We start from the raw sequence: 13,614 nt of genomic DNA on the forward strand, positions 1-13,614 counted from the left end.
ATCCAACGAAAAGAAAATGTCCGCGGCAGTTGAACTATTTCGGACGTGTACCTCCCTGAACGACGTTTTTCACCGATCACAATGCATTTTTGTCGATAAAATGAGCGAACCAGCCGCTCACGGGACGGACGGATTCATCACCAGGCTTCCGGACAGCATCCTGTTGGAAATCTTCAAGCACCTGAATGTCCGAGATCTGGGCATTGCGGCTGGGTATGACAGCTACTTTAGCTGACGGCTTATCTCGAACGAGCTTTCGTCTATTCCAGACAGCGCGTCGGTCAGCGTCCTAGTTTCACTTTCGAGCGGGCGTTTGCTGAGGAAAGGGTTTTGCCTTATCGCGCTGACCCGCTTAGTCAGCTGGCGCGCGGCCACAAATCCCCCCCCCCCCCCCCCCCACCTTTTTTTTTTTTTTTTTTTTTTTGTGGTGTTTGCGTGGTTAATGAGGGTGCAAAATGACACCTTCCAAAAAAGTGGATAGCTGGTTGTTCACGCATAAAATTACCGCTTTAAACTTTTTCGTTCAAAAAAAAAAAAAAAAAAAAAAAAAAAAAAACACCGGGGAAATTAAAGGGATACTTCAACGAAATTTGAAATATTCCCGTTGTGTACAAAAATAGGTTGAATATGATCCACAGTATCCGTAAATGACAATCGCACGTTTGTATTTTGAGCCTGGTGGCTGTATTTTTCGTTATAAACGGCCCACTCTGGCAAGCGCTCGGAGAAGGCCCAGCGGAGACCACGTGACATCCAACGCAATCGTGACGTAGGTCGTCTCAAGACGAGCAAAGCTACGGCGAGGCTGACGTCGAGAGGTGGCCTAGTCGTTCCAGCCACCGAAGCGGCTGCTTTTGTACAAATTTTGAGTGACGGGTTAATCTTCTATAATCTTGTAGGGGGACAATAGCGACTTCTGCGACACACAAAAGGCATTCTTGGGAAAAGGGGAGTTCCTCCTGCCCCTCTTCTCTCGTCGTGGCCGGAGACGAGACAACCTCCGTCACTAGCTGCCAAGGTTGCTAGACGGACATTACAAGCGAGGCGTTAGCGACATCCACCAGGTGCTCTTTGCTAATCGTTTAATTCGTTTTAAAATTCCTTTTCGTGACTTTTTTAACAAGATATTGGTATGTTCGATTTGATGGTGCTTTTTTGAACACATATAGACCAAAAAATGAGCGCCGAAATTTCGTTGTAGTATCCCTTTAATACTTGTCCGAAAATTGACGGTTCGGGGGTACTCCGGCGATTTTTTGAGCTCCGTCAACTAACTATATTTTCTGACTCCCCGGCCTTTACCCTTTCCGGTACTCTATGTAGTATCGCGAAATTCATAATAGTTATTGTGAAATCGGCAAAATTGTTCCGTGCTGAAGCGCGGGTACTTGAGCGAGCTTCCAAAGCATTCATTTGATACCATGAAACTGCTTCCAATCAGTTGGGAACAAATTCTACAGTCCAAAAAGTGAACCCCTGCCTTCCACTGACAACACTTTTTCATTGTTGCCAGTAGAGACTTTCAGTTTGAAAAACACGGTGGGGACCAAAACTGTAAATTCAATAACTTCGTTAAAAAAAAAAAAAAATTATTTTGACCTAATATTTGGGATACTATTTTAGCGATGTTGTTTGGCGAGTTTAGCAAAATTTCAAGCAAATCGGGGACCATGAAGAAATCGCCGGAGTACCCCTTTAAAGGGGCCCTGCAATCATATTTAAGCATCTACACCTTTTTTTGCGGTTTCCACGTTTCTTGGGGTTCGGGCAAGCCAGCGGGCACGGAGAGAGTAACTAAATATCAGTGCGTCATATTTTAACCGGACGACGCGGAGACCTCCTTAAAGGGCAACTCCGCTCAATTCCGAAGATTTCGGGTTAATGATTGATTTCGAATTAAAAAGCCCTAGTAAAACACACTAAGTCGTTTGCTTCGCGAAAAATGGGATATATATTTTTAAATCTGATTTTAAACACGAGCGGAAATCGAAACCGAAACTTCGGCTCTGCCCGGCAACATTGGCCTCGGGTCGCCAAGTACATGGCCATCACGTGGTACGAGATGCCACGTGACCCTCGGCCCCACGGCGGGCGGGATTGGGGCGGGCGTGTGGCAGGCGCGAGTGTCGTCTGCACCGCACTCTTCGCCACGTTTTGGTGTCTACGGCGTTCGACGACGTCTGCACAACTACGGCATAAGTGTGCGCGCACATGGTGTCCGTAGTGTGGACGAAACTCCGAGAGACAATAATCACAATCGGTGACACGACGACGGCGGTTGTGACGCGGAAGACGGCGGTAACGGCGAGACCACGGCAGGCGGGCGGGCGGATGGCTCCCAAGAAACGCGCTGCGCAGGCGCGTTACGCCAATCACGTGGGCACTGCTGAGCGCCGAGAGGAAACGTTGCTGACGTCATGCGCTACGCTCGCCCGGAGAAGTGAAAACAAGCAAAAAGGGGCCATGTAGATGGCGTTTAGCTCAATGTTGGCTCCGCCCATGCCGTAGCCTTGACTGTGCTGTTGGTTGCGCCTGAATTCGCCCGCTCAAGTCAGCCGATTTCGGCAACTTGGTGAGTTGCAAAGTTTGCCGGACCGTTCAAGAAACATTTAGACAGAACTGCGTCGTAAGATTTCACGTGTGGTCTTCCTAGGCGATACTGAAGAGGACTGCATTGTTTTTTCAAAACCCAAAATGAAGCGGAGTTGCCCTTTAACCTACGGAGGCGACCCGTATCGCCGAAAGCGCGCGAAATGTGTCGTATTTGGTCCTGGGCTTACTACTGGTCAGAGCCGCTAAAAAGTTCTTTTTAGTCGAAATACAAAATATAAGTGGCGCGAGCCGTTTCAATTATGTATAAAAGTAGTTCTTGTTCAGCATTTAGATCAGAAAAGAAACAAATGCAGTTTATATAGTACGGAAACAAGAAAAGACCTGTCGATACACCTGCCACCCAAGCGGTGGAAAAGGCGGCGCATACTAGAAACGTGTAGTGGGATCAGGCTCCGACGGGCGGCTAGCATAGAAAGGTCCCGGATGTATATGTGGTGGCGCTGCAGTCAAAGATCCGACCGGTTTTGAGCGTTCCGAAGGTCTTCGGCGAGCAGCTTTGGCCCTTTGGCGGTATGGCAGTGCGAAGTGGCTCCCGTTCTGAACTGATCTTTACCCCGTGTTTGCTGTTGTTTGTGGCCAATGAAGTTTCATGCCTAATGAGTGCTTAATCGCGCAGCAAATGAAATGCTGCGCAATTGCCCTGGCTGCCTGCTTCATACAGCCTACAAAACATGCTTTAGTGGCGCCCTCTTGAGCCGTGGACACGGAGTGCGGCAGCCGTGAGTGCTCGCTGAGCTCACTACCCCTCCTCTAGTTCACGGCCACTCAAACAACCAAAGACGTCATGAAGGAGGTTATTTTTTGCTTGTTTTTGTATTTTTAATTTGCCTATAACTTTAAAAATAAAGCGAATTTCGATAAAAGAACAGTTTCATTAAGTTACAACGTTTAGTGCGCTCAGGTTCGGTGCAAATTAAAAACCAGTAAAAAAAGTCCATGCAAGGCCCCTTTCATGCATTTCGGAAGTGGCACCTGCCAGTTTCGAAATACATTTCATGCTTTCCACCAAACTCGGTGTTTTAAAAAGGGCCGTAATCTCTGTTTAAAAGCAATCGTAAAAAAAAAGAAGAAAAAAACAACATTAAATTAGGGTTTTTAACAGAGCTGAACGGTTATCGTGCGCTCAAATATGCACTTTCTCAAATTTAGGGCAAGAGTCAAACAATGATTGAAACACTTGTGAAACCATGCAGACATTCATTTCTGCAAGTGACCCAAGCTTGCAATCTTGAACTTTTACAGGCGCGTCTCCATTTTGTAGCCTCGTTTGTCTAATTTAGTTACTGATGCTACCTCTTTATCCTGAAAAGTGTAGTGGAATGGGCTTATAAAAACGAGGTTGAAAAGGGAAGAAACGCAAGAACAGGACTTAGGATGTGATTTGAAATGACTACAAAAACAATTATGTAAGATTTAAAATGCAGGAGCAAACTTTCATGACGAAGTAGAACAAAAACAACCTGGCAATGTGCAAAGCTCTCATCGGAAAAGAGACACAAAAAATGAACGAATATGAGGTAGATACCTATAGTGATGCATGAATAAATACAGGAGAAGTGGCTTGTGGATTCAAAAGAGGTGCTGCAAGTTTGAATGTGGGCACCTTACAAATTATCTGAAAAAGGTAATTTTCCTCTAGAATTAGTGGGATTCGTCGTGATTGCAAATTAAGATGTCGTTGTAGCTGCACTCCCTGCTGTCTGCCAAGCGCAGGAAAGAAAAAGAGGAAAAAAGAAAACTAGCAAAAGTAATGTCATCACAACGGTGTCTGGTGATCCTTGCTTGCCTTTCAGCTTGCTCGGAGATGTCGACGATAGCCTTTGACCGATAACTGGCAGCAGAGAGGCTTGTTGCATGCTCTGCCTTAATTACTGCCCGTCTCCCCCCCCCCCTTAATATAAAAGTGGTTTATGCTAAATTCTCTCCAATTTCAGTGGGGTAACCAAAATCAGGGGACAAACAGTTGTACACCAGGTCACATTTAACTGAATTTTGTTTTTTTAAAAGGTGCTTCAGCTTTTTTAAATTCACCTCTACAAACAGCCGTATGCTCGAAGGAAAGCCATCATAGACCAGTTTGCAACGGGGAAATATGATCAAGCGGACCTGCAACCGGTTCTAGCAATCACCTTCATCCATAGGTGATCTTCGTTTTGGTCACACATTGTTTTCATTCAATCTTTATTGCTACCGTACAATAGTTGCTGGTAAGGCCCAGTTCGTATATTTTTGTTGTAGTCCACTCCACAAGGTTGGTTCGCACTCTGTGTTTGAGTTTGACCAACTGCGTTGCAAATACTTTTGATCGCTCATGATGCAAGGCTGCATTGGCGTCATCTGTCATGTAGCTTCGAGGCACTTCAGATCCGCATATATTTGCTTCTTTTTCACCTGTCGTTCTTTCACTGTGGGCTCCAAACAAATGTGACAGTTTTAAGAAAGCCATTTTTCGCGGACAGTACGTTGATCCGACGTCAAAAATGCTCCCAAGCTTTGAAACTAGTTAAATGCAGACAAGAAGTGTACTGGGGTTACCCGACAGGCGGCGTCGGTGTGCCAGCTTGTATAATTTTATATCGGGATATAGATAGGGCGTGTGGGACATCTGGGGAGGAAAAGGAGATGGCCGAGTAAACACTTTACTCTAAAGGGCTTCACCCTGCAGCTGCCCAAGGCAACATTGATTTAGTAAAGACTTCCAACTTTAAAGGCAGCAACGGAAAAAAATGGACACGGGGAAAGCGGAGGTCACCAAGTGCAGCTTGTCCGACTGGCGGCATGAGTGGAGGGAAAAATAAAGTTTTGTTATTCTGTTCTTTCTGATACGCAGTGCGAATAGGCAGCACTGTCACACAGAATGTAACTTTAGGTTGCGGAGAATGTTAATTGAATGCTTAGCAGCGATATGGGACTCTTTACCATCGTCCATTCATTCTGAATTTAATCGGAGATTTGTAGTATTAGCGGTAAGAAACATTTATTGCGCCAGAAAAACGGGGGGGAAAAGGGGAAGGGGAGAGCGTCGTGGCTGCGAGGCCTGGACGTACGAGATTAGTTCTTTGGCGAGGTTAGAGGCTTCGGCGAGGTGGCACAATCCGCCACCCGGTTAAAAGGGGTCGGCTGTATCCCTCCATCGGTTTATATCATCATGAGCAGTCAGTCACACTCGAGCCCAAATGTGCAAACCATCCTTTTGGTGTTGGAACTCTCTGGAAACCATGCGGAAAGGCTTCGTCCGCATTTTGGCATGCTGCGCAGGGTGTGCAAGCGCTGGCACATGCTGAGCCACGATCCCGTGCTGCGTCTCTGCCTCGACGTCACGTTCATCCCGCTGACCGCCATGCGCATCTGGTACCTGCTCCGGTCTCAGGTACGGGCTCGTGGCACTCCAAAGTTGGGTCGCGGGCCAGTCAGATCATCATAAAGTTTCTGCTGCTGGAGGTCATCTTTGACCGTTTTTGCAGGTAGCGCCTTCTATGCGCGAGCTGCACGTGCGGGGCTGCTTTCTGTACCGCAGCCGCTGGGGCACCCACGCGTCCTCGTTCCACAGCCTGTCGCCCTCGCTCAGCTCCTTCACGCTGCCGGAGCTCTGCCACCGTTGCCCCGCCCTCCAAGGACTCTTCCTCTCCGACATGGCTCTGGCGCTGGACACCAACGGCGAGGTTCCCACCCTGGGCAACTTCCCGCCCACCCTGCGGAGCCTAGGCATGAGGGGGTGCCTCTTCCAGCCGGCACCCTTCTTCTCCGAGGACCCCTCCCAGGTGGCGTCCCCCTCGCTCCCCTCCGGCACTTGCGATGCTGCGGCTCTGCTCGCAACCAACCGAAATCGTAGTGAGCGCCGTCCCGGTTCTTAGATTATCCAGGGTCCAATTTCAGCCAAGGTGAGAGCAAGAGCGTTCCTGAGACAGGGTTGATCTGTTTGCGAATTCACTATCGGGCAATATTTTGGCAAGAATGTCTTGCTACGGGAGAGGTCTCGCGGCTTCTGATGTGCTCGTCCTTAGCATTCCTTCGTCCACCGGTCGATGCTAGCTTGTGTACGGCGGCAGAACAACCCGAGATTTGCGGACGAAGCGCCAGTTGATGGTGACTTTCAACAAGAAATGGCACACAATCGCAATTTTATCTTGCTTCCAATCTAGCTCTGCTGGTGTGTTCGGCTCATGGCAAATGATAAACTCTTTTTCGGGTCTGTTAGCAGACGACGTAGGGTGTTTTCTTGTTTTATTGCCATCTGCAAACGGCACTCCGTAGCAGACAAACAGTGTCCCTCGCTCGCGCCGGCAAACAAACCGTCTGCAAACGCCATCTTTGCCCGCTCCACGAGAGGCAAATTAGATCTCACTCTCGTTGAGACTAAAATTGGACCCCTGAACTCGAATCTTTTTGTTGTGTTATGGGAAAGTTTTTTCTATGGACAAATTGAAGCAGCAAAGGTGCACTGTTGCCTACGTTTGGAGTCAACCAATCGGATTGCTCCGAGAACCTAACGGATGGATACAGGTTTGGAGAAGCCACCGTGGAGAGTGTCGCTGGATGCGTCGACTCTTCCCTGCCTTCGACAACAACGTTGTCGAAGGTGGAAAGTTCATGCTGGAGCCGGGACGACCGAAGCTTCTTTCTGCTATTCTCAATTGCCAGCGACTATGCGGAGCGCAAATTCGTCTGCTTCTTGCACGACGATTGCGACAATGTGAGAACGCCAAGCTCTTATTGGCTCATCGAAAAAAATAGTCGGTAGACCTCAAGGCATCTAGCATTGAGGTCTATCCACTATTCTTTCAATCAAAACCAATTGGAGCTTGGCATTGTTCCAACATCACCGCAACCCCTGCGCAAGGAGCAGACGACTTGCTTTCCGTATAGAAGTACTACAGATTTCCACTCGTCTCTTTTGCAGTTGGTGTCACGTCTGAGATTTCTGGACCTCTCTTCGTGCATCCAAGTGGATGCCTGCGTCCTCGGACACCTTGAAGCGCGTGCGACCTCGCTACGTGCGCTGGGACTTGAACGGTGCGCTCGGATCGACTCCGGTGGCATGCTACGCCTTCAACGCCTCCTCGAGAACCTGGCGTGCCTCGACCTGGAGGCCACTGCCTTAGATGACACAGGTCTCGCGCATGTGCTGCGCCATGCGCGGAGCCTCGAGACGCTCTTCGTCGGGAACACGTCTGCGACAGGCAGGCCGTTTTCGGCGCTTCCGCGCGGCTGGTTGACAAAACTCCGCCGACTCTGTGTCTGCAACACGGAGGTGCGCTTCGGCGATTTGCCGGAGGTCGCGAGGGTCTCGCCGGCGTTGCGGAGGCTGATTGCGTCTGCGGACGAGCCCGCGGAGGTGCCCCGCGAGTTTCGGGAATCAATGCCAAACTGCGAGGTCGTGAGGCGCGCGCTGCCACGGGACGAGACATGCGGCCACTTCTTGGAGGCTGCGGTGAGGCGCTATGGTTCCTGCCCCTGACGGGAGTTGGGTCCTTCAGGACGAAAAGCGGGGTCGGCGCACTCCGTTTCGCCCCAGGTCCGACTCTGGCCAGCGCTAAAAGATCTGATGGAGTCAGTCGAGCGGCACCAAAAGTGCGTCGTGGCGGCGCTCGTCATCTTTGTACGTCTGCCATCGCTGGGTAGATCAATTTGTGCACGATAAACGCGTTGCGATCCTGCGCTTTTTTTGTGCGCGATTAGTTTAGTTGTTGATGACTCGCAAAGACGCCAAGAGCTGCGACGATGCACCTTTGGCTCCGCTTGATTTGCTCAATTGGATTATAGCGTTGACTGCGTTTGGACGTATAGTGTGAAATGGAATGTAGGAGGAGTGGTTAAAAAAACCCCGAGACTATGCAACCATGTGCAATGTACACCAGCTCGTTTGCGCCCTTACGTTTTGTTCATTAGGAGGAGTGCTTGTCAGCACTTTTAGCTCTGCGTCTGTCAAACGTAGGAGTCGTAGGAGAACTTTTGCCCGGCCTTTTTTTTTTTTTCTTAGGAAACTCAACGACTGCGGCTGCACCATACTCCTATTCACTTAAGTGCGAGCGTAGCAGAAGCTACAAGAGGGAACTCTGGGCTTTCAACATCCCTGCCAGGCATGCGCTCGTGCTGTGTGCGTGTCGTCCAGGACAACATGCTTTCGCGTGTCGCTTTGGCTTCGCTTGTACAGGGTGTCACATAAGAAAATTTACACGGTCTTTTTTTATAACAAAAATACACTTGGCATCGCCGAACGCTCAGTCTCTGTCCAAAGGTAGTGCCAGAGGTTACAACCAGATGCAAAAGTTTCAGGCCGATCTGATAACTTAATCAAAAGTTATACCTGATTTTCTGAAAATTTCAATGGGAAAATTGTGGCCGACGTAGTTTTCAAACATATAAGGCTTTATGACTCCAGAAACCGAAAACGGGCAAAAATAGGCTCCATTTTCCCATTGAAATTTGCAGAAAATCACTTATAACTTTTGGTTAAGGTATCGGATCGGGCTGAAACTTTGGCTTCTGGTTGTGACCTCCAGCAATACCTTCGGGCGGAGAATGAGCGTTCGGCGATGCCTAGTTTATTTTTGTGGTAAAAAAGACTGTAAATTTTTTTTGGTGACACCCTGTACATGAAGTGAAACGGGCTATAGCTTTGTTCGGCCTAGGAGAATGCAGCTAGTAGTTGGGCACTCTATTAGGATGTGAAGCGTTAAAATTAGCTGCAGACCTCGGAATTGCGTAGCACGGCCTTGGGCACAAAAACCTTGTGCAGGTCGTCCGATTCAGAGTTGTACATGGGGAGAGTTTGGCCAATCTATGATCTCGCCGCCTTAACGTGAGCCAGTCAGCCCGCCGTGCTGAGCGAGAGGCGTGAGCACATGAGCATTAACTCCAGGCCGCTCCCAGCTGAGCGGGGAGGGTCGCCATTTCCATTCATTCGCCCGGTGGAATGCATGGGACCGACAACCAAATTTCGGTTCTTTTCTTTTCTTTGGCAGGATCTGGCAAGAAAATTATATAGTGTTATTCCTCGGTGGCTTAAAAAGCTAACGAAAGACGTTTCTCCATGTTTGAATGCAAACTTTTATTCAGGCGGAAAAGAAATAAGCCCGTAGCAGACGACGCATAGCCTCAACAGTGCTCTGTGCCTACAGCGTATTGCGTCAAAATGGCGGTCGTCTCCTCTTTGTTCTTCTCTCACTCATTCGGTGCTGTCCTCCCTTTCCTTCACTTTTCTCCTCTCCAGTGCCTTTGTCGAAATACGCACTGGCCAGACTCTCGCAATATACCGCTCTTGTCCAGTCTTGTTGGCTTTGTTGCATCGTGTAGTAATGCCATGGGAAAGCTACGTTGCTGAAAGAAACTTCCCACGGCTGAAAGGAACTTCCCAATTACATGGAAATTGTAGCGTGATTCTTATGTTTTTGTACATATTTTATTTTCTATAAAAACGTGGCCATAGATATTCACACACATTTTAGCTTATCATGTTTGCTTTTGCACAGAAGAGACCGCAAGGGTCTTAAGTTAAAGCTTCCTTTGCACAACTGTCAAACAACATGTAAAAAATTGTTTCTTTTTTTATATTTTGCAGGCACGGGTTTGTCGGGACTTGTATCTGAACACATTCAAACCGTGTTGTAGAGGGATGTGCCTTTAGTGTGGCTTTGTAATGCTTCAATTATGCTCGTGCAGCAAACACAATTGAAATGTTCATGCATAGATAACGTTTACAGCATTTGATAAAAGTGCTAAGCGTGCAGACTGGAGTTAGAAATGTTACTATGGAGAATTTTGAAGGCTGAAATAGAGATACAAAGATGGAGTTGTTGATATTGGATAAAGGTCTTCAGTTGCTCCTATGCCACTGGAGTTAGAGGCGCTCTGGGACGTGGCCCTTGTACAACATTCCTGAATATTTAGAGGCAGTAAGTATGTACATCCTGCAATTAAAGAGGGTACAATAATAGCCACAACACTGGTTCATTTATCCATTTGTATGTATACACTATCTTATTAGTAGTAGCCTGCAATATTGAAGAAGCCAACATTATTTCTCGAAACAACAATATGCATCTAGAATATGTTTATCTGGGCATGTTACAGGATGCTGCTTTTGTCTGACTCGAATTGCATTTTCTCATCACAGAGTGAAATGCACCTCAAATCTAGCATTGTCTTCTCTCTCCCCGATCCTACTCGATGCACTGCACCGAGGAACTCAACGAAACCGACCATGTTTGAATATGCTGCCGATTTTATAATGTATGTTGCATGCACGACCGAATGGAGTTACGTTCATGTTTTCAAAATACAACCTTACGATGCATTCATCGTACTCGCATTTCATGACTAGAACTTTCCCTCATCTCTCCCAGTACAGGTGAGTTACCAGAGATGCACTGATTTAAAACGACCACTGTAGCAAGTTACAGTAATCCCTCGTTATAACGAAGTTAAGGGGGTGGCAGAAAAATTCGGTGTAAGCGGTTATTTGATTAAAGCGATAGAGCCAAATAAACAGCGTCAACAGCCTTGATTCAAGCCAACAACTTGCCTGCATACCTTCGTCTTGCAAGTTACACATAATTTGATTTGGCCAAATTTTCGTAACCACCTAACCTGAAACTTTCTCGACGACTACAGCGAGCTTTCGCACTTTGGCCGCCAGATGCCCGTTTGGCGCAGTTACCAATAAAAGACACCTACTTTTAGACCTTAGATGGTGTCGCATCTTCGTGTTAAATCCCGAATAATGACAAATGGGTAAAGTGCCATACATATGACTGCACAAAGTTGTTTGGGAGTCGCCGCTTAGCACCACAGAACCGCGCTTAAGTACCAACCGGAGAGCAGTCGTTATCACAGCGTATCATTGTGCCACAACATTAAAATACAAACGTGGATAAAATTGGCACTGCGCACCCCGATGCGACAAATGCATGATGGGTGTCAGTTTGTACAATGTGCCCTAAATGTCGGTAAAACGTAAAATGCGGTAGCTGTCGGGTGAACGGAGGTGACCCTGTCTTCGGAGCCTACACTGCAGTCTCCTGACCGTTGTCCGAGTCGTCCTGGTTTTCCACGGATCTGCAAAGGTTGTGTCAATCTGTTACAAATGTGGAACCCTTGCCTGGATAACTAAGGCTTTGTGCATTACATCGAGCCCCACTTTGAACGAGTCAGCTCCCACTGTTCTCCACAGCAGCTATGGCAGTGACAAGAAGCAGCATTCCAACTATCGTAACAAACTTCTAAAAATTTATTTTTAATTTTCTTTCAGAGGCAAGCGTAGTACTTGAATAGTAGTTATTTTCCATGACAATTCTAGAAAAAGTTGGTTGCGAATAATCGCACCTCCACACATGCAGACAGAGGTATGGGTAACACCTCGGTGGAACACTTGTTTTAAGATGGCCGACATCAACTAGTACAGCTGAAGCCACGTGGCCCATTTCTGTAACGCCGTTTCGTTACTAATAGCTAGGACAGAACGAGCGGGTTGGTATGGATAATTAAACTTGAGGGAGAAAATGAGAAGGGACGGACAAACACAAACTTCCACTAGAAGTTTGTGTTTGTCTGTCCCTTCTCATTTTCTTCCTCAAGTTTAATAGCTAGGGTTCCGTGTTTTCACAGTTCATTTTCAGAAAAATTTAGAGGGTGTTTCTCGGAATTCATTTTTCGCTTGAAATTCGGGGTTTCTTGGAGTTTATTTTTGTCAGATTCGAAATTCTAGAGAATTTAGTTTATTTTTAGCGTTTTTTTTTTTTTTCTTAAAATTTAATATAAAAATGTGCCCTAAATTTATAAAAATTCACCGGTATTGAAATATATTTCTGCAGCTGCATTTGACATGGTGTCCTTGCGATTGGCAGTACTAACTGCCCTGCGACAGATCTTGCAAACAAGTGTTGCTTCAATAAATGTCAGTATTTTAAAAGAGCCAAGCTCCTGGACCATACTTGGGTAGTAATTCAATTACAGTAATTAAATTACTGTAATTTAATTACTTTTCCTGGTAATTTGTAATTGTAATAATTACTTTTGGCTAAAAGGAATTGTAATTGTAATTTAATTACTTTCCAGCGTCAGTAATTGCTAAATTTCAGGCACAATTACAATTACTTTTGCAAGATTTTGTGGCGGCGGCGCTTTTCCCCCCTGGCCACGGAGACGACAGCACAGCCAAAGCGACAGGGGAGAGAGCGTCTCCCAACCTGCTAAAAAAATATGGAAAAGAGGGATGGGAAAGAAAGGCTGGGATAGAACGGAATGAAGGATTTTGTAGACTGTAAAACGCTTAATGAAGAATTTGAAAGATAATTTGATAAATGAGGGCTACATTCGCGTCCGTTTTCGTTCCTGTCGTAGTTGAATCTGACTCTTCGTCTCGTTTGCTTCCTGTTGCTCCTGTTTCTAGGGGTCTTTCTTATTTATCATTCCCACACGGGGGCATCGGAGGTCGAAGTCGAGCTGGTTGGCTCCGATCACATCATCCGGTCGAGGCGGGGAGGTTCGAGGTTCTCCTTACGCGTCTTCGCGGCTAGCATATTCGCTTACATATTTCAGTCAACTTTGGAACTTTTTTGTTAATGAAATTATTCTCTTTTCTTTATGAGTTTTTCACGTCCTTCTCCTCTATCTCGTATGTTGGTACCACTAACAGTAAGTCGTGCTACTCTAACATCGAGGCGAAGAAGTAAAGAAGCAGCAGGTCTTATTAACACGACTCACCTTGCCTTACTTCCAACTGTTCTTGCTACACTGCTCTTCCTTCTCCCAATCCTCGTCTACCTTTTTGTATAAATCTTCATTATTTAGTGTTCGCTCTACCTAACCCTTTCAACCGTTTGTCAGCCTGATTGGACGAGATTCCAAAACTTACAAATCGCGGCTTTAGCTGTGGGGAGCTTGTTTTTGCATTTGTTGTTCGTTGAAGGCTTCTTTTTTTATAGAGGGCTTGGCTTGCACTTTGTTTTTACACCTCTATCGTGACCCTCCACGCGTTGTCCTCTCGTCTTGGCCTGTGGA

The 13,614-nt window shown here is 46.8% G+C and overlaps 2 protein-coding genes across 6 annotated transcripts in view; one reads left to right on the plus strand and one right to left on the minus strand.

Moving 5' to 3' along the window:
* Window positions 1-10,917, plus strand: LOC120849302 (F-box/LRR-repeat protein 12). Its single transcript, XM_040221508.3, has 4 exons — window positions 1-213; window positions 5,872-5,983; window positions 6,078-6,374; window positions 7,514-10,917. The coding sequence occupies exons 1-4, from the start codon at window positions 17-19 to the stop codon at window positions 8,069-8,071; spliced, it is 1,164 nt and encodes a 387-aa protein (XP_040077442.1). The 5' UTR covers window positions 1-16; the 3' UTR covers window positions 8,072-10,917.
* LOC120849293 (nicotinamide/nicotinic acid mononucleotide adenylyltransferase 3) overlaps window positions 9,997-13,614 on the minus strand; it is a 17,966-nt gene continuing 14,348 nt past the window's right edge. For all 5 annotated transcript variants that reach the window (XR_005717902.2, XR_005717901.2, XR_006076729.1 and 2 more), the window contains one exon: window positions 9,997-11,670. Coding sequence is in view for 1 of the 5 variants with exons in the window: in XM_040221502.3 (XP_040077436.1) it covers window positions 11,619-11,670 (52 nt within the window). In the remaining 4 variants the exon portion in view is untranslated. The remainder of the gene's footprint in view (window positions 11,671-13,614) is intronic.

This window comes from Ixodes scapularis, unplaced genomic scaffold, assembly GCF_016920785.2.
Source record: "Ixodes scapularis isolate PalLabHiFi unplaced genomic scaffold, ASM1692078v2 PGA_scaffold8__174_contigs__length_109621045, whole genome shotgun sequence".
NCBI lineage: Eukaryota > Metazoa > Arthropoda > Arachnida > Ixodida > Ixodidae > Ixodes > Ixodes scapularis.

Bases quoted from the DNA above. Each gene is read 5' to 3' on its own strand.
- LOC120849302 (XM_040221508.3), top strand. From the start codon at position 17: ATGTCCGCGGCAGTTGAACTATTTCGGACGTGTACCTCCCTGAACGAC. The intron at 214-5,871 runs GTATGACAGCTA...CATGCTGCGCAG, and splicing joins GATCTGGGCATTGCGGCTGG to GGTGTGCAAGCGCTGGCACA. The intron at 6,375-7,513 runs GTGGCGTCCCCC...TCTCTTTTGCAG, and splicing joins TCTCCGAGGACCCCTCCCAG to TTGGTGTCACGTCTGAGATT.